Source organism: Eptatretus burgeri, chromosome 3 (assembly GCF_056783735.1).
Source record: "Eptatretus burgeri isolate ZD-2024b chromosome 3, Ebu_testis_v1, whole genome shotgun sequence".
Taxonomy (NCBI): domain Eukaryota; kingdom Metazoa; phylum Chordata; class Myxini; order Myxiniformes; family Myxinidae; genus Eptatretus; species Eptatretus burgeri.
Genome location: NC_140963.1, coordinates 64,166,036 through 64,185,218, shown reverse-complemented (window position 1 = coordinate 64,185,218; position 19,183 = coordinate 64,166,036). Strand labels below are relative to the sequence as shown.

Here is a 19,183-nt window from a genome sequence, read left to right as displayed (position 1 = left end):
ACACGTCGACACACGTTACTTGTAAGTTACTCATAAGTCGAAACACGTCGAGGTAATGTTTAGCGTACCCGAAACTTATTTCTAACCTATGAGTAACGTACTTTGAACCTATGTGTAACGTATCTCCAACGCATATTGACGTATGTAGATGAATTTGACGTCTTCCGGACGACCACAGAACTTACTGAACGTGTTACTAACTTACAGCTACCATATAATGGCGTATTCGCAGCGTTTAGGGGAATTGGTATATAAAAATGGGGTTCACACAGGAGGAACCCGTCAGTGTTCCATAGTCCATGGTTTTTTTTTTTTTTTTTTTTTTTTTTTTTTTTCGGCATGATGGTGATGTTGACACTTCGATTTCTAGTTCGGTTATGATTTAAATCGTTGAGCGGAAGCCTATTAATTATATTATATTATAACCGCACTAGAAATCGAAGTGTCAACATCACCGTCATGCCGAAGAAAAAAAAAAAAAACCATGGAGTCTGGAACACTGACGCTAAACATTACCTCGACGCGTTTCGACTTATGAGTAACTTACAAGTAACGCGTGTCCACATGTGTCAACGATCGCGTAACGTGCCTACAACTAATGGCCAGCGTATACGGAACGTGAGAGTCATACGCTGGCATACGTCGAAAAATTTTGAGCATGTTAAAATTTGTCGACGAGCTCGGCGTACAACGACGTATGCCAGCATGTTCTTAACGTATACAAAACTTACCCATAACGTATTCGACATGTGCCAGCATTTTAGACAATTTTTTCATACGTCGGCATACGCTGGCTAAATCTTCAAGGTGTGACAGCGGCTTTAAGTCTCAATTTATTACAAGTCTGTTACTGGTTCTTACAAGAGTTGTAAAACGCAACAATCTCAATCATTTCATGGTGTGTGATCAACACTTTATGGCCGTGTCCATTTTGATTGTGATGAAAAACGTTGTTTTACGACTCTGTCAGAAAGGGTGGTAAAATGGAGAAAAACGCTCTTTTACGACCCTTGTTTTAAAGCACCCTTTTACGACCCTTGTCGTAAAACACCCTTGATGAATAACGTACAACTCTTGTAAGTACCAGTACCAGACGTGAAAGAAATTCGGGCAAAGTTTATGAACCAATGAAACACGAAATACTGTCATGTTTGAATTGATAATACTTTCAGTTTTTAAAGCCTTCTGATGACGTTTTTGTATGTGCATATTTTTAATGGAGAAATCAAATGGGGACGTTTATTTTTCATTTGTACGTTTATTTTTCATATGTGCCTATGGTCAAGCATACACTTATTGTCCAGATTGTACTGTGCCTATTTTGGGGGTAAAAGCTCTCCCCCACCCCCCCTCCCATGGGCCCACCTAATGAGCGCATGTTTTAATGCGGTCAATACACCTTTGTTCGACATCAGATATGAAGCCTGTGGCCAAGTTTTATCAAAATTGTATGTTTGATTCAAGCGATAATGACTGAAGTGTTTATGGACTGACTGATTCACTCACTTACCTATGGACACTGGGGTCATTCCACCTCAAATCACCCAGAAAAAAAATAATTTGTAACCTGACCCCCTCAGATTTGGCTAATTTTTTGCATGTATGTTCCATATGATAGTCTATGTTCACATACAAAATTTTAGCTAAATCGGACTCGAGGTTGACGAGATATGACCTTGAGAACTTTTGACCTTTCCGACTAATGTCGCGTTTCCACCAAAATTCAAATCCTCATATCTCACCAACCCCTTGCCCCATCTCGATTATTTTGGTGTCGTTGGAAAGGTAATTGTCCGTAGAATGCAAATCCAGCATCGGTTCGTCAATCTAGTTAAGTTAGGGGTGGATGATTTTTTGACCTGACATTTGACCTTGTCCTTGACCTTGAAGACCTCATGACCTTGACCTGGCCTTGCATGAAAATGAAAGTTCATACTGTCTACTATAACATATCAAAAAACTGGAGGGGTAGTGTTTTTTGTTCGAGATATTTTCGGCCAAAGTTCAAAGGTCGTAAAAATGCAACCAAATCATGACGTACATAGACATGCCCAGGATTGTCACTTTACAGCCAATATTGTGCCCAGACTCATCCCAATCATAGTTGATGACACATGTTGGTTCAACAAGTTGTAACATGCTCCTTTGGTGACTTGCAACTTAGACGGGTAACTTAGACGGACACATTCTCCCATCTGCTGTGGATGCATAAAAACTAAAAGAGCAACTGTAGATATGCACCTCTTCACTCTTCCTCTTCTGCATTACATTTTCACTCCATTACACCTCATTCATGCACCATAAACACCCCGTTTTCTTCTCACCCCTCAAAGTGACTGGGTTTGTGCTGGTCTGTCAACTGCGCCAGGTACAAAGAGGTCGTTCACGCCTAATTCTTTCTCTCTTCTGCATTTGCTCTCCAATTTCCTCGGGTGTGTGTGTCTGATGGCACCTATAATGTTTGCGCAAGATAAGGTTGTAGAAGGTTGTATCGGGTTAGCTCTGCATGTGTCTTCTGTTGTGAATAATTCTATTAATTTGCCGCACCCCACAAATCCTTGCTTTTCCCTGCTGTAAACATTGCTTATAATAAAACCTTTCATTGTGCAACATGTCCTTTCCTCACCTAAATAATAAATGTACCCAGCTCATTCTGTCTTTCCCTCCATTGGTCCAGCATGGCCCGCACATAGTTATCCGGTAAGTTCTACCCCACTAATTGCCTCTGATAAGCCGATGTGTACTTGGCAGCTCCACTCGGCTGCACCTGATACGGTAAGTTAACGCAAGTACGCATTGAGAGCACCTGACCCCCCTTGATGTGGCCGTCCACACACGAGATATCACATGAGATAGTGTAACCCAGCAGGATTGGCAGTACCAATTGGCGTTTGTGGGTGCCTAGCAACCTGCCAGTGTGTCGTATTATCTGTACCCGGCAGCCTCAGGACCGGGCGTTTGTGAGGGATCCGAGTGCTTCCCCTCATAGCAAGCCTCAAACCCCGGATCCGCAACAATATCAAATGCCATAGACAACATTGCAGTGTTGTGGGCTGAGGTAACACCAAACTGCATGAATGCTGTGTGGCACAAAATGTGTTCACTACTTTGGTGGTTTTGACGCAAATGTTGACAAAGTTCCTGCAGTTATACAAGATATTGCAACCTTAGCCAATGAGGTGAGGTTGGAAGAAAAGAAAGCAGATGATTTGGGTGAGTTTCTCCAATCTCATCGAGAGGAATTGTCCAATATGGACTTGGTTGACCTGGACCTGCACAGAGCGAAAGAGGAGGATGAGGACAATTCCAGAACCCCACCAAAGATGCTCACTGCAAGTTTTGTCCGATTTCCTAGCATCTATGGAATCAACACTAAATATGATCCACGAGACAGATCCAAATAGAGAGTGGAGTTCTCAAATCTCGATGGTAGTTTTAGCATGAAAAGACGCCCGAGGCGTTCGGAATCCGAGTCAATCCTTTATTCCAACCGCAACTGACTGACCCACTTCTTCTCTTCTCTTCTCTTCCGGTTACACCCGGTACCAGAAAACCCACGATCAACCTGAGCTCAAGCAAATTTACATATTATAACATGAAAGGCAAAATGATGCTGCTATATAATCAACAATGTCATCTCCTACTACAGGGAGTTCTACCTGGAGAAGAAGAAACTGGCTCGGCAGTAGTCTTCTGACAAGTTTCTGGTGTTTGTGAAAGAAGCACAGAAATTCCAGGAAAAGAGGACAGACAAAAGTGAAGAAGCTGCAGTGTCATTTGTGAAAAGACTGGACAGGAGCAAGCCATCAATTTTATGTTCCGATGAGGAGGCTGTGCGATGATCCTGTTCCATGCTCTTGCTGACGTACTATCATGCACTGAGGCGTTCACTTATTCCTTTGTCTCCATAACTCCATCACTCGCCTCTCCACTTACCTCGACTCATTCAAGGCACATCCCTCCCCCATCCCTCCATGTATATTGGAGCAAATTTACCCAATGTAAATATGTATGTACCTATCAAACTATAAGTACTTATCACATATTATATTTTATTGTAACAATATAATTTATATTTGTGTATAAATATATCTTGTACTTTTTCCTCGATTGCTTAGAATTCTTCTTCCTTATCAAATTGTATAATTTGTGATATAATAAGACTTTACACATGGAGTATTGGAGTGCTGGAATGTATCTCCTGTATTTTAGTTAATTCTAATGGGGAATAGCTGATCAGTTTAAGTCCTGTTTTCCAGGAACATAACCCCGACTTAACGCATTACCTGTGTGTTAGTCCACAGGTGTAGCAACACGCAATGCTTTACCTCATACACTGGTAGCCCAAAACGCAGGTAACGTGTTGAACTGATAATTACCAGTACATATGTCAATTTAAATAAAAAAATTATTGTTTAAACGATGGTTAAAAATAAAATTCCAGAAGTTTAGTGCTATTGAAGCATCCATACATCACCCATATATAACATGTCCAAGTAGTGCTAAATGGAACGGTTTTGAAAGTGCAAAGAAGGCGATTTGTGTTCCACAGTTTAAGCATACAACTCAACTTAAACAATAAAAAGAGCAATCAGAGATTGCAAACCTTTGCCAGGACTTCTTTTGAGTGGTGTATTTTATAGGTTTTCAGGTAAATCCAATATGGCTGCCAAACCATGTGACCTATGATGCCATATGTGTGACTTGTTCCTCATGGATAGACGGTTATATGTGTAAAGTTTTGCCTCGATCTGTTCAGCCATTTCAGAGAAGATTTTTGAAGGTTTTTTTTTGTTTTTTGTTTTAAAGAATATGGCTGCTGAATTATGTGACTCATGATGTTATGAATTTTTTTTTTTTCTGTGGACCATTTTATCCCAAGATGACCCTCAAAAATTTTCATACTGATCGGATGTGGCATCATAACGAGGGCACCTATGACCTCATAAAAAAATCACATATTCCCCATAAGGAGTACTTGCGATGTGCCAAGTTTCAAATGTAAACTTGGTGCAGTTTCAGAGATACAGAGGTCCAAATTTTTTCCGTTTTTCCAATATGGCTACCACACCACATGACCTGTGACCTCAAAATTATCATTGAAACATTCTACATGAGTAGTTGCACCTATGGTAATAAAATAAAGATTGTAAATGTCATATAAAAAATTAATTCCAGAAGTTTACCACCATTGACACGGTGGCACACCACCCTATCTAACACATTCGTTCTTCATGCATGTTGTTTGTCCATTGTGACGTCCTTAGAAGCAGTAAGTTTCCTGTTTGGAAAGATTTTTCAATTTTGTTTGACTGCCAAGTAGGCAGACAGAGTAAAAATCATCTCATCCCTCTCCGTACGTGCGATCGGGACAAATTTAGAGCCAAAGTATTGCTAAACGGCAGGCTTGTTTTGGGGGGATTTTTGTTAAAAAGATAGCATTCAATTTAAATAAGTTCTTCCTCAATCATAAACGGACATTTATGGACAGATGGACAGACCAAACTGCTTAACCCTGCTTTGAGTGGACGAGGCAATTAGTGATTTGGCAGAAAATTTTGATAAAGAATCTAAAAAATAAAAAGGTATGTGCTAATATTAAAAGATGAATGATGATATGTGTGTGTGACTCGAATGTGATTCTCATCTAATCTCATGACCAATTCACTTTTCATAAACTATGACCTCTCCCAACAGCTCCTTGAGGAGCTTACAAGCAAATATAATTTTCAGCTTATATGCAAATATATTGGTTGTACAAGACACACAAAGCAGTGTACATTCGGAAAAACATCCTGTGAGATGCAAACATACATGAAACTACTCTTGCCACATCCTGGGGGTCCATACAACAAGTATCCCCGCCGATAAGGAATGCCTGAAACACAACAGCAAGCAGAAATTCCCTTTTGAGAAAATGAACAGCTCTGGGTCGGCAGGTATATCTCTGATCATTTGACTGGATGATTGATTGATATACATGGCAGTAAACACTCAGACATAATAACTGTGAGTGGAAGTAGCAAAAAACAAATGGAGCAAATAAAAACATTTTAAAAGTTGGAATTGCATGAGTTACTCAAACAACAAGTTAAATACAATTATCTTTATGGCACTTTTCTAAAGATCATTTGACATTATCTCTGCTTAAAGGATTATTGGTGATAATGCTCGTGGGGCTGCTGTGGCTCTTATAAGACCAGGAGGGGATTAGTGAGGCAAACTGATTACTGGATGACCATGCCTTGATAAATGGTTTACCTCCACCACCGTTGCTGAAAGCTAAAATGATCTATTTACATGGATTGCCACACAAGCAAACATCTGCTGCATCACCTATTTTGGTATATCCCTTGTGCTTTTTTCCATAAGTTATTATTGGCCTTCAAATCCTAGCTGTGGCTAAATGAGGTTTACCACTAGTCATGATCCCACTAAGCAATATATTTCTCTTGTACTGAAACTCTACCTCCTCTTATTTTGCATTTCCTCCATCTATCTTTATATATCTCTATATATATTTCTATATCTCTCTATCTCTCGTACATTCTATTCCATTCCCTCTCCTTCTGTAACTAACTTGATGATCCATTTTTCAAACAAATGGTACAGTATTATTTATATTCCCCATTTTTGCATTCATCTAAGTGGAGCTTGTACATAGATCAAACGCCGGATAAGGACATTACTGTTGGAGACAGCGATGTACTTTAATGTGAAGTGCAAGGACACAAGGAGACAATGGACAAATACAAGTAGCAGTGGGGATTTAAATCTGAATTCTGAGCACCGCGAGTCATTCGTTCAGATGGGAATGCTGAACAGTACAACTCGATTGAATGTCAATCGTGATATTTTGAGTTTTAAAATTGAACCTTTGTGGCTTCTTGCTGCACTTCGCTTCATTGCTCCGGACATTTAATATGGTGTCACGCAGTTGAGGGGTTTCCTGCAAGGTCTGCATTTAAGCAGATTTGTTTTGCTGATGAAGCTTGAGAGCAGAAACATGTCCAAAACTGAAAATATGTAAGTTTGCTCACTTTACAAACTTTTCCAATTGACTTTCATGCCATTCAAACATCACTCCCCTCCCCCTTCCCTGCTGTATTTTTTATTTTTAAGGTAGGAGATTTAAACCTCAAAATCAACCAACATCAAATCAAAAAGAGTGGAAATCTGGCAGCTCTGGTTAAGAAAATTATATATATATATATATATATATATATATATATATATATATATATATATATATATATATATATATATATATATATATATATATATATACATATCAGGTTGCGAGACAAGACTACAAGATAGGCAAGTCAGGTGTGCTGGTAATGAAGTACGTGTTTGCTTGTATTGCAAAAGGCACTCACCTCGGTCTAAGTACCATTTGGGATTGCTGATGAACTCTCGCACATCAGCAGTGATGTGCTCGACCACACCTTGCTCAAGTACCACAGACGAGAGAGGCCTTCTGCGCCGTGGGTTGCCAAATTGGCGCCATTCACTACCCATTGCTGTGTACATGACAGTCTTCCCCTCATGTTCTTGGAGTGCTAGCTCTCGTGCTGACAAATGAAGAGGCACAGTGTAATCAAGTAGCAATTCGATGATTATGTTAGAAGAAGAGACTATTTAATAAAGGTCAAAAAAAGCAAATATATATAATGGATTGTATATACAGTGCCTTCAGAATGTATTCACACCCCTTGATTTTTTTCACATTTTGTTGTCGCAGCCTGAATTTCACAAAATTTCAATAATCACAGGATCCTGTATGACGTCAAACAAGTAAATGAAGCCATTTGGCCCATCATTGCCATAGCGCACTCCTGGGTTAGTTTTTGTTGCAGCTTTAAACATCAATCTTCTTGATGGGTTACTTTAGTCCAAATAACCTGATCTTGATCGCATGACCCAACTTGTCTGAAGATAAAATAAATGTGTATGACAATATATATATATATATATATATATATATATATATATATATATATATATATTCCCAAACCATAGGCCAATTTTTGTTAACCTCCGCCATCGAAGATCGGAGGTTACTGTTTTCACCCTGTTTGTTACTTACGAAATCTAAAGATTTCGTAAGTATATTGATGACTTCCGTTTGTTTGTTACTTACGAAATCTAAAGATTTCGTAAGTATATTGATGCCTTCCGTTTCTGTTTGTTTGTTTGTTTGTTTGTTTGTTTGTTGGCACGATACCTCGAGAAAGGAAGAAGCTACCAATGTCAAATTACACGTGATTCAGGAGAGTGATGGCTAGTGCTGATTAGATTTGTCAAAATCGGTCAAAGGTCAAGGTCACGGTGAGGTCAAATATTCGATTTTTGATGGTTTGGTACAGATAAGTCGAGAACGGAAGAAACTACCAATGTCAAATTACACCACGTGATTCAGGAGGTTGATGGCTAGTGCTGATTAGATTTTGGTCAAAATCGGTCAAAGGTCAAGGTCACAGTGAGGTCAAACATCCAAAACATTGGATTTATGATGGCTTGGTACAGAATCATCGTAGAAACTTCTGTTTTGCGTCGCTACCTTCTCAAGAGACAGCTTTTATTAGACAAGGTCAGGTCAAGTTGACGATTTCGTAAGTACCAGTCTATGACTGCTTGTTTGTTTGTTTGTTTGTAGGCAGGATAACTCGAGAACGGAAGAAGCTACCAAAGTCAAATTACACCACGTGATTCAGGAGGGTGATGGCTTGCGCTGATTAGATTTTGGTCAAAATCGGTCAAAGGTCAAGGTCACAGTGAGGTCAAACATAATTCCGTAAATTCATGTGGAGAAATGGAGTATTTTTGCTTCGCTCGACGTTACGAGTTCGTTTTAACTTCGATTTTAATTTTGTCTTCGGTTTTTGCGATCGCTTAGGACGCTTAAAACTCGGTTGTCGAAATTCTGGTAAAAATCGGATGTTTTGGAGACGTTTTAAGATTGTATAAAAAAATATTTCACTCGACGCGTCACGGGTCATCCCATGATGCAGTGCGCTCGAGCAGACGCGTCGTTGAGTTACGTTAAGGTATAATATAATTGCGTGGAGAAATGGAGATTTTTGCTTCGGTCGACGTTACGATTTTTGATGGTTTGATACAGAATCATCGTCGAAACTTCTGGTTTGCATCGCTACCTTCTCTCGAGACAGCTTTTATTAGACAAGGTCAGAGGTCAAGTTGACGATTTCGTAAGTACCAGTCTATGACTGCTTGTTACTTACGAAATCTAAAGATTTCGTAAGTATATTGATGCCTTCCGTTTGTTTGTTTGTTTGTTTGTAGGCACGATAACTCGAGAACGGAAGAAGCTACCAATGTCAAATTACACCACGTGATTCAGGAGGGTGATGGCTAGTGCTGATTAGATTTTGGTCAAAGGTCAAGGTCACGGTGAGGTCAAATATTCGATTTTTGATGGTTTGATACAGATAACTCGAGAACGGAAGAAGCTACCAATGTCAAATTATACCACGTGATTCAGGAGGCTGATGGCTAGTGCTGATTAGATTTTGGTCAAAATCGGTCAAAGGTCAAGGTCACAGTGAGGTCAAACATCCAAAACATTTGATTTTTGATGGTTTGGTACAGAATCATCGTAGAAACTTCTGGTTTGCGTCGCTACTTTCTCTAGAGACAGCTTTTATTAGACAAGGTCAGAGGTCAAGTTGACGATTTCATAAGTACCAGTCTATGACTGCTTGTTTGTAGGCACAATAACTAGAGAACGGAAGAAGCTACCAATGTCAAATTACACCACGTGATTCAGGAGGGTGATGGCTCGTGCTGATTAGATTTTGGTCAAAATCGGTCAAAGGTCAAGGTCACGGTGAGGTAAAATATTTGATTTTTGATGGTTTGGTACAGATAACTCGAGAACGGAAGAAGCTACCAATGTCAAATTACACCACGTGATTCAGGAGGCTGCTGGCTAGTGCTGATTAGATTTTGGTTAAAATCGGTCAAAGGTCAAGGTCACAGTGAGGTCAAACATCCAAAACATTCGATATTTGATGGTTTGGTACAGAATCATCGTAAAAAATTCTGGTTTGTGTCGCTACCTTCTCGAGAGACAGCTTTTATTAGACAAGGTCAGAGGTCAAGTTGACGATTTCGTAAGTACCAGTCTATGACTGCTTGTTTGTTTATGAACAGTATTACGGAAAAACTCCGACGGATTTTGACGAAACTTGGTGGGGGGGGGGTTAGGTATGGTCCAGGGATCATGCCATTAGATTTTGGACTTGGTCCACCCCCCCCCCCCCCCAAAAAAAAATTTGTTAGAGAAAATTTTTTTTTGAGATTTAGGTGAAAAAAAGTTTTTTTTAATTAAAATTAAAAAAAACAAATTCCTGCCTCTACATAGTTATCGTACAAGCACCATGTTAGGGTGGTGCCATGGGTGGTCGATGTGTTTTCCACCATTTATTTCATCATTCCAACTGAGCATCATATACAGCAATTTCTCGTTTAAAGCAGTAGTTGAGTTCTGAGAATTTACCAGGTTAGTTGAAAACGTGAAAAACAAAAGTAATTCCCCCATAAGAAACAATGTAATCAGTGGAGGTTATGTGTCAGGACGTGAGCGGATGGGGAAGTGTGTGTGTGTGTGTGTGTGTGTGTGTGTGTGTGTGTGTGTGTGTGTGTGTGTGTGTGTGTGTGTGTGTGTGTGTGTGTGTGTGTGTGTGTGTGTGTGTGTGTGTGTGTGTGTGTGTGTGTGTGTGTGTGTGTCTTATGCACTTAAATAAAATAAAACTTCACCAACCTATGTTAAATGTTGTTGCTTGTGGTGATGGAGGTGGAGGTGGTGGTGTGGAGTTTGAGGGGAGAAAGGAAAGGAAAGTTGCGGGGTCTGTTGACGTTGCAATTAATGTGACTCACTTTATTTGCAGTAATGGCAAGACACTGAGCACTCAATTTGATTTTATTGACATTTGCAATGCATAGTTCGTAAGGAGGATTCAGTCAATCCAAGCGCTTGGCAAATGTTCACCACTCCTATGGCTCAATCACGTTTAATTTAATCTTCATTTAAATAGATTCCTTTCTTTCTTAGGCTGAAAGGCACTCGATCCCTTACCAGTCGTGGTGTCGAAGGGTGCACGAAATATTACACGCTAAGTTTAGCGGAAGTTTCAACTTTCAATGCACCCTCACACCGCCGAGTATCCCTCGGCCCATCTCTGACTTGTTTGGTCAGTGGGGAGTGATGACCGGATGTGTTTCAGAGACTTATATCAAAGGTCAAACGCTTATATTGACATAATTAGACGTACAAATTCAAGAAAAAAATATCCTGCTATACCAAGGAATCTGTCGAATTTGGCTCCCAGAAAATAATAACCTGCCATTTTAGCTCCTGCATTGTTGAGGACAGAGAAGGAAAAATAAACATACATGGTTCTTCAGAGCTGCCTATAGCTTAAACAAACAGACCAGACTCGGACACGGACTTAACAAGACTTGGTCGTGTAATGGTTGGAGCGACCGCTCCGAGTCTTGGAGGTCAGCGGTTCCAACCCTGGCCAAGTCTTACCAAACTTTAAAAATGGTCCATGCTGCTTTCTTGCTCGAACCTCAGCATTTAAAGGACTAGTGGGCCAATTGGGCCGATGGACCAAATTTTCATTGGTCTTTACAGCCTTGTTGCAAACCCACCTGCTGTACTGCTTGAGCATTAGCTTGCCTTTCACCAAGCCCAGATGTGCTTGGAGCCAAAGCGGGGATTATGTGTTCGTTATTATTATTATTATTGCCATATGATACTACCATTCTTATTACTGTTGCAAATATTATTGTGTTAATAAATATATGCTTTGTTGCAATGTTATTGTTTTTGTGATACATTTTGTAATTGGAATGCCATGCCATGGTAGAAGGAATGACGTATTAAGCTGCTTTATATACCTTAACATGGCGTGTGTTTAAAACATGGGAATTCTAATGGATTTTTTGCAGTATAGTCAAGTCTTAAAGGGTCCTTCGGATCGACAGTCTTCTGGGGTTTTTTTGGATCTTTTGGGTCTTTAGGAACTTTATGGGACTTGTATGCCCTTGGGAACTTTTGGGACTGTTGGGTCCTTGGGGACTTTCAACCCTTGTGGACTTTTTGGGTCCTCAGAGATGTTTAGGACTTTTGGGTCCTTGGATATTTGGGACCTTGGGGTCTTCAAAGTTTGAAGGGGTCTCAGCAGTCTAAAGGGTCAAAAGGTACCATCCAATAGTGCGTAATTAATGAAGACATACGTAATTAACAGAGAAAAAGTATCACACTCACACACACACACACACACACACACACACACACACACACACACACACACACACACACACACTCACACACACACACACACACACACACACACACACACACACACACACACACACTTATAGTTGTTGTGGGATCAAGATCCAGCCAAAAAAAAACAAAAAAAAAAAAACTTAGCATTGACTTGAAATCAGAGAAGAGTATCCAATATATCATCTGACAGAATAATATCAGTCTGAATGTGTTGCTGTTGTTTTGATTTATTTATTAAAAAGATAAAAGTTTCATTGCATTAAAAAAGGCCAGAAGAAAGCCATTAATATTGTGAGAATTTGAACGTTCACTTCTTGTACTTCAATTTAAGAGCACATATTTTGAGATTAAATATCCTAGTTATAACAATACATTAAAGACAAACATATTGAACTAACTGTACTAAAGAACAATGTGTGTGAATTGGAAAAGGTGTGCTTGTATACCATTTTCGTAGAAATTATAGAAAACCTCTAAAGCTAAGCTTACCCTCATGCAAGATGTCAAAATAGAACTGCCTGTTGCGACCAAATGTTGTAAATGTGACTGTCTCAAAAGGTACTCCGGTGGTCGTGTCAATCATCTGCTTTTCCCGATTCCGCTCTATCCGGATCCATCTACTTTGGTACCTGCGAACAGGAGTAAGATAGAAAAAATGTGACATCAACATACTACAGTGTTTAAATGACAGAAAGAAAACATTCGAGAGTACAAGATGATAGAAGACTGGCTGGCAGTCAATACATAAAAGCTGCTTCTGTTCTTACTCTGTACAGAAACAATCAGAAATACTATGCAAATTTGACACTTCTAAATGATGCAGCAACATGCTTTAACGTTTTCCGGAAACTTTCCTTCCAACATAACCTGCTCCTGATCTGCTACTTTCGCATGGAGATGGCACAACTGTTAAGGTGGTTCGCTTAGGATCTTAAGGTCCTGAGTTCAAGCCTCAACCATGCCAAGATAACTCCAGGTTGGTTGACTCAGCCTGTCACCATTCAGAGGTTAGCAAAATGGGTCCCAGTTTGCTGGGAAAAGTGAACCAATCGAGTATCTTGTGTCGGAATGACGAGCCATCCAGGATTGTTCCCCCCAGCCAATAACACTGCTTCTGCAACCATATGTGCATCACGGTGTGGGGGAGAATCATATCCATCTGCTACTTTTGGCTCCGATTGTGTCGGACTGGTGAAAGGTTGCAATGTTATGCAATTTTCAGAGAGTAGTCCAAGTCTCAATAACTCCTGGGCTGCTCTTTGTAGACTGCCTTTGATAAAAGTCACGACAGTACTGACAGTGCAAAAAAAAAAATGAATGTGATACCACCCAAAGCAATCAAAGGGCCACACTGTTGAAGAGTCCTTACATAGTGACTGTAAGGACAAGAGTCCTTACATTACATTACAAAAAACAGTGAGAGAAGTTGCAATGGGAATATTATTCAACACCTTTGTTCATATAAAACGTATAAACAGGCAAACGGAGTATAAATATAACTAAATGCTACACAGTACACAATCTAATGGAAATTTGTCGCAACATATTTGCTAGATATTAAACGAACTGTTAAACCATTTTAACAAAACGGTACAGTCCTCAATAAAAAAAAAATCAATTGATCACCTTTTCTCTCTTGTTGTGCACACTTCAACATCAAATATTGGGACAGAATACTAAAGTTTGAAATAAACACAACCATATTGCAACATTATGGACAATGCTGCACTCCCAGCCTGCAGATATAGTTGTTTGAAATAATGTATTGTAGACCACAGCACTTGTTTGTACATAAGATCTAGGTTATTGGAGTGATTATGTGACGGGACAAAAAGATAATGCACTAACGGTGGGGCAGTAGGTAGATGCAACAAGCGAGACAATAAAAGGGGAAGATGGGAAGAAACCTCCAAGTAAGGAGGTTGGGTTACGTAGAGTTAATGGGGTATAAAATATGATGAGTTGGGATGGCGTCATGTCATTGTTCAAAGTGTACTAAATGTCTGAATTGAAGGTACTGCACTGTTCTTTAACCTTTGTCCAATTATTTATCAAAGTGAATGAAAAAATAGGCTCTCGGCGAATTAAAAAAAAAAAAAAAACAACACGTGGTTGTTGTAGCTATGATTTATTTGTGACATCATGGGACACAGATGAGGTGATCATTTCTAACGGAGTTAAATGCTGAATAATTACATGTCCATTTCATTGTGACCTAATCACGTAATGCCGAGTTGTGCCGAATGTTTTCACATAGGGATCCAACGTGGAAGCAACAATCTAAATACCACGTATGCCAATTCTGGTAGCAATCGCTGCATTGCACCGTCACATTGACTGTATGAGCACTCAAATCTGAGCCTGGGGAACGGTATTCCATACCCGAATCAGCTCCTGTTCCAGCTCATCAAAGGTCTATGGCAGTCTAAAGGCCCTGTCACACCTTGACGTTTTAGCCAGCGTATGGCAAGGTATCAAAATGTATGTAAAACGTTGGCGTACGCTGAACTATTGATGTGTTTTTTTTCCAGTTTTGGACGTATTCATAACGAGTTGGACGTATGCATAACATGTTAGGAAAGTACACAGAACGTTTCGATAACATATAGATAACATATCAACGAATGCTGAGCGTGTTGTTGGCGTTCACAACCTCTGCCCAATGATAGTCTGACTGATGCATAGCGCAGCAGCGTATCGCCGACGATCACGTGGCGTAGGCTATTAATAGGCTGCGGCTCGACGATTCAAATCATTACCGCACTAGACATCGAAGTGTCAAGCCGCTGTCACACCGTGACGTTTTAGCCAGCGTATGCCGACGTACGAAAAATTTGCCGAATACGCTGGCACACGTCGAATACGTTATGGGTAAGTTTTGTATACGTTAAGAGCACGCTGGCATATGTCGTAGTACGCCGAGAACATCGACAAATTTTCAGCATGTTGAAAATTTTTCAACGTATCCAGCATATGTCACACGTTCCGCATATGCTGGCCATAAGATGTAGGCACGTTACGCGATCGTTGACACACGTCGACACACGTTACTTGTAAGTTACTCACAAGTCGAAACACGTCGAGGTAATGGTGAGTGTCAGTGTTCCAGACTCCCTGGTTTTTTTTGTTTGTTTGTTTTTTGTTTTTTTCCTTTGGTATGACCGTGATGTTGACACTTCGATTTCTAGTGCGGTTATGATTTAAATCGTTGAGCTGGAGCCTATTAATTATATTATATTATAATTATAGGAGGTTGGTGGCAGGATTTGCACTCTGGCCACTGTAAAACCCTTCATTCCACAAAACACACAAACGCAAAAAAAATCTGAAAACTCACTCCGTGGGAGAACCTCCTGTGCAGCTTCCCTTCGCAGGGCAGCTTACCGGATGACGGGATTGGGGCAAAGCCTTCGGGACCCCCAATCTTTGATGAAAGGAGGGAAACCACGGGGTAGCCTCCCTGGGTCAGATTGCGGGAGAGTGTGTCGGAGTGGTGCTGAGGTGTCGTCTACCAGACGGCGGTCTCCTTGGGTTAACCTGAGGCAGTCCCTTTGGGTGGGTGCCTGGAATGTCCTATCCCAAAGAGAGGATGATCACCTGTCTCTGTTATCATCTGAGCTCAAGCGTTTGGACATCGGTAATGCAGCACTCTCTGAGGTTCGGAGACAGGATTGTGGCGAGATAATGGTGGGTGGTTACACCTACTATTGGTCTAGTCGCTCTGATGGTTACCATACCCAAGGAGTTGCTGTTGCTGTGTCCAATAAGCTGACCCAATGATAATTGAGGTAACACCGGTCAACGAGCATATTATGAGACTAAGGATTCGTCACTCCTTAGGTGTCATTTCCCTGGTCTCTGTCTATGCTCCGACTGAGGCGAGTGACCTCACCATGAAGGATGCATTCTACGCCACGCTAGAGTCTGTGGTTGATCAGTGCCCGACGAGATACACTTCTAGTCTTGGGGGATTTCAATGCATCAACTGGAACTGATAGGGATGGTTATGAGACGTGTGTTGGTCGCCATGGGTCAGGGACTATGAATCAGAATAGCACTAAGTTCCTTGACTTTGCAAGAAGTCATGGACTTAGGGTGGCCTGTTCATTGTTTCAGCACCCACAAGCTCATCGCTGGACTTGGTATTCCAACGCTGGCGGTGTGGGAAAGGAGATTGACCATGTCCTCGTTGACAGTCGCTGGAGGATGATCCAGAACTGCAGGGTCCACCGGAGTGCTCAGTTCCTCAATACTGACCACCGGCTTGTTGTAGCAACTCTAAAGCTGCACCTTAAATCCTGGAGAATGGTACCATTCCAGCCGAGGCTGGATGTTGGCAAGCTCAAGAAAGAGAGAGTAGCTGAGGAGTTTGCGAACAGGCTGAGTGGACATTTAGGGTGTCAGGGTGCTTTGGGGGGTCCTGAAGAGTTATGGATTACCTTCAAGACCACCGTCCTTGATGTTGCCGGTGGATGTCTTGGAACTCACCGCAGGGCAAAGAAGAATTTTGTCTCTCAAGGGACACTGGATACCATTGACCAGAGTCGCAGGGCCAGGCTGAATGGCAGAGCTGAGCTGTTCAGGGAGCTGAGGCGTAAAACTGTACGTGCACTAAGGGTGGACAAGGAGGCCTATGTGCGAGGAATCTGTGAGGGGGTAGAGCATCACCTGTGGTCAAGTGATTCTTGTCCTGCTTACAGGGGAATTTGTGCATTGCGTTCCTCCAAGCCCATCCCTCAGTGTACTACAGTGACAGCAGAGGGTGGTGGGCTCTTGACAGAGGAGTCCAAAGTGAAGACCCACTGGGCAGGTTACTTTGAGCGGCTGTACCAGGCTGATCCACCAACTGTCAAATTGGATGTCAGGGGTGTTACAATCCCTGTTGCTGACAGCTTGGTGGAAATGCTGCACTCTTGTGGTTGCATGCAGTTTTGTGCTCTGCCTGGAACACAGGCATCATCCCAACTGATTGGAAGAGGGGCCTTGTTGTCCCTCTCTGGAAAGGGAAGGGTGATCGCCAAGACTGCAGCAACTACTGAGGGGTGACGCTGCTCTCAGTGCCGGGCAAAGTCTTTGCTCGGATAATTCTTGATAGGGTTAGCCACCATCTGCTTGAGCACCAGCGTCCAGAGCAGTCAGGCTTTACACCAAAGAGGTCAACGATTGACCGTATCCTTGCTCTTCGTGTCCTCACCGAATGCAGACGAGAGTTTCGGCAGGGGCTGCTTGCAGCCTATGTTGATCTCTGTAAAGCGTTCGATTCAGTGAATCGGGATGCCCTCTGGAGGATTCTTGGTCTTCGTGGGGTGCCACCAAAACTGATTGATCTGATGTCTGAACTCTACTCTGGTACTGAGAGTGCTGTGAAGTGTGGAGGTACCATCTCTGACTTATTTCCAGTTGTTACTGGAGTTAGTCAGGGGTGTGTACTGACCCCCACACTTTTATGGACTGGATTTTAGTGAGGATGTCGGAAAGATAAAGCTGCGGTGCATCGTTTGGGAATGTCAAGATCTCGGACCTTGATTTTGCAGATGATGCAGTCATCTTTGCGGAGACTTTAGATATCCTTTTGGGGGCCCTCGAGGTTCTGAATGAGGAGTCGGAGCTGCTGGGATTACGGGTTTCTAGGGTCAAAACTAAGATCCAGGCTTTCAATGACATCTTGGATGCTGCTGTCCTGTCTGTGTCTGTTTGCGGTGAGGATGTTGAGGTCTTGGAGAGATTCACTTACCTTGGTAGTGATATTCATGTCTCTGCTGGCTGTGAGTCAGAGGTCAATAGACGTCTGGGTCGGGCCCGGGGAGTCATGGATTAACTGGATCATGGGGTGTGGCGCTGCCGGTACCTGTGCGGGAGGACGAATGTCCAAGTCTTCAGGTCCTTGGTGCTTCCAGTCTTGCTCTATGGATGCAAGACTTGGACTCTGACCAAGGATCTGAGATGGAGACTTAATTCCTTTGGTACCAGGTCTCTTCGGAGAATCCTTGGCTATCGCTGGTCAGATTTTGTGTCCGAGCGGTTTCTGAGAGAGACTCGGATGAGATTTGTTACCTGCATGGTCCGTGAGCGTCAGTTGCGGCTGTATGGACATGTGGCTCGTTTTCCTGACGCTGATCCTGCTCACCAGATTCTCTCAGCGAGGGAGTCTCGTGAGTGGAGGAGGCCAGTGGGCCGACCACATGCCTCGTGGTTGCAGCAGGTTGACCAGCATCTCAAGGAGATGGGGATGGGTCTGGCATCTGCCTGGGGGAAGGCCAGACGCAGGCCCCTGGAGTACCGGCGGAAAGTGGACGCAGCGACGCGCTGTTCTGGCACATGCTCCCATACCTGACCTGATATTATAACCGCAATAGAAATCGAACTTTCAACATCACCGTCATACCGAAGAAAAAAAAAAAACAGGGAGTCTGGAACACTGACGCTAACCATTACCTCGACGTGTTTCGACTTATGAGTAACTTACAAGTAATACGTGTCGATGTGTGTCAACGATCGCGTAACGTGCCTACAACACGTTACTCATAGGTTAGAAATAAGTTTCGGGTATGCTAACCATTACCTCGACGTGTTTCGACTTATGAGTAACTTATAAGTAATGCGTGTCGACGTGTGTCAACGATCGCGTAACGTCCCTACAACTTATGGCCAGCGTATGCGGAACGTGTGAATCATACGCTGGCATACGTCGAAAAATTTCAAGCATGGAAAATTTGTCTAACAGCTCGGCGTACTACAACGTATGCCAGCGTGCTCTTAACGTATACAAAACTTACCCATACGTATTCGACGTGTGCCAGCGTTTTAGACAAATTTTTCATACGTCAACATACGCTGGCTAAATAGTCAAGGTGTGAAAGG

At 42.0% G+C, this 19,183-nt stretch overlaps 1 protein-coding gene across 6 annotated transcripts in view; it reads right to left on the bottom strand.

The window, feature by feature from the left end:
- The window catches only part of BCS1L (BCS1 ubiquinol-cytochrome c reductase complex chaperone), a 37,029-nt gene that overhangs the window by 9,747 nt on the left and 8,099 nt on the right, over positions 1-19,183 (bottom strand). For all 6 annotated transcript variants that reach the window (XM_085873779.1, XM_085873780.1, XM_085873784.1 and 3 more), the window contains exons 3-5: positions 12,812-12,951; positions 7,380-7,574; positions 5,815-5,878 (exon numbers count right to left, since the gene is read on the bottom strand). In XM_085873779.1, coding sequence (XP_085729905.1) covers positions 5,815-5,878; positions 7,380-7,574; positions 12,812-12,951 — 399 coding nt within the window. The remainder of the gene's footprint in view (positions 1-5,814; positions 5,879-7,379; positions 7,575-12,811; positions 12,952-19,183) is intronic.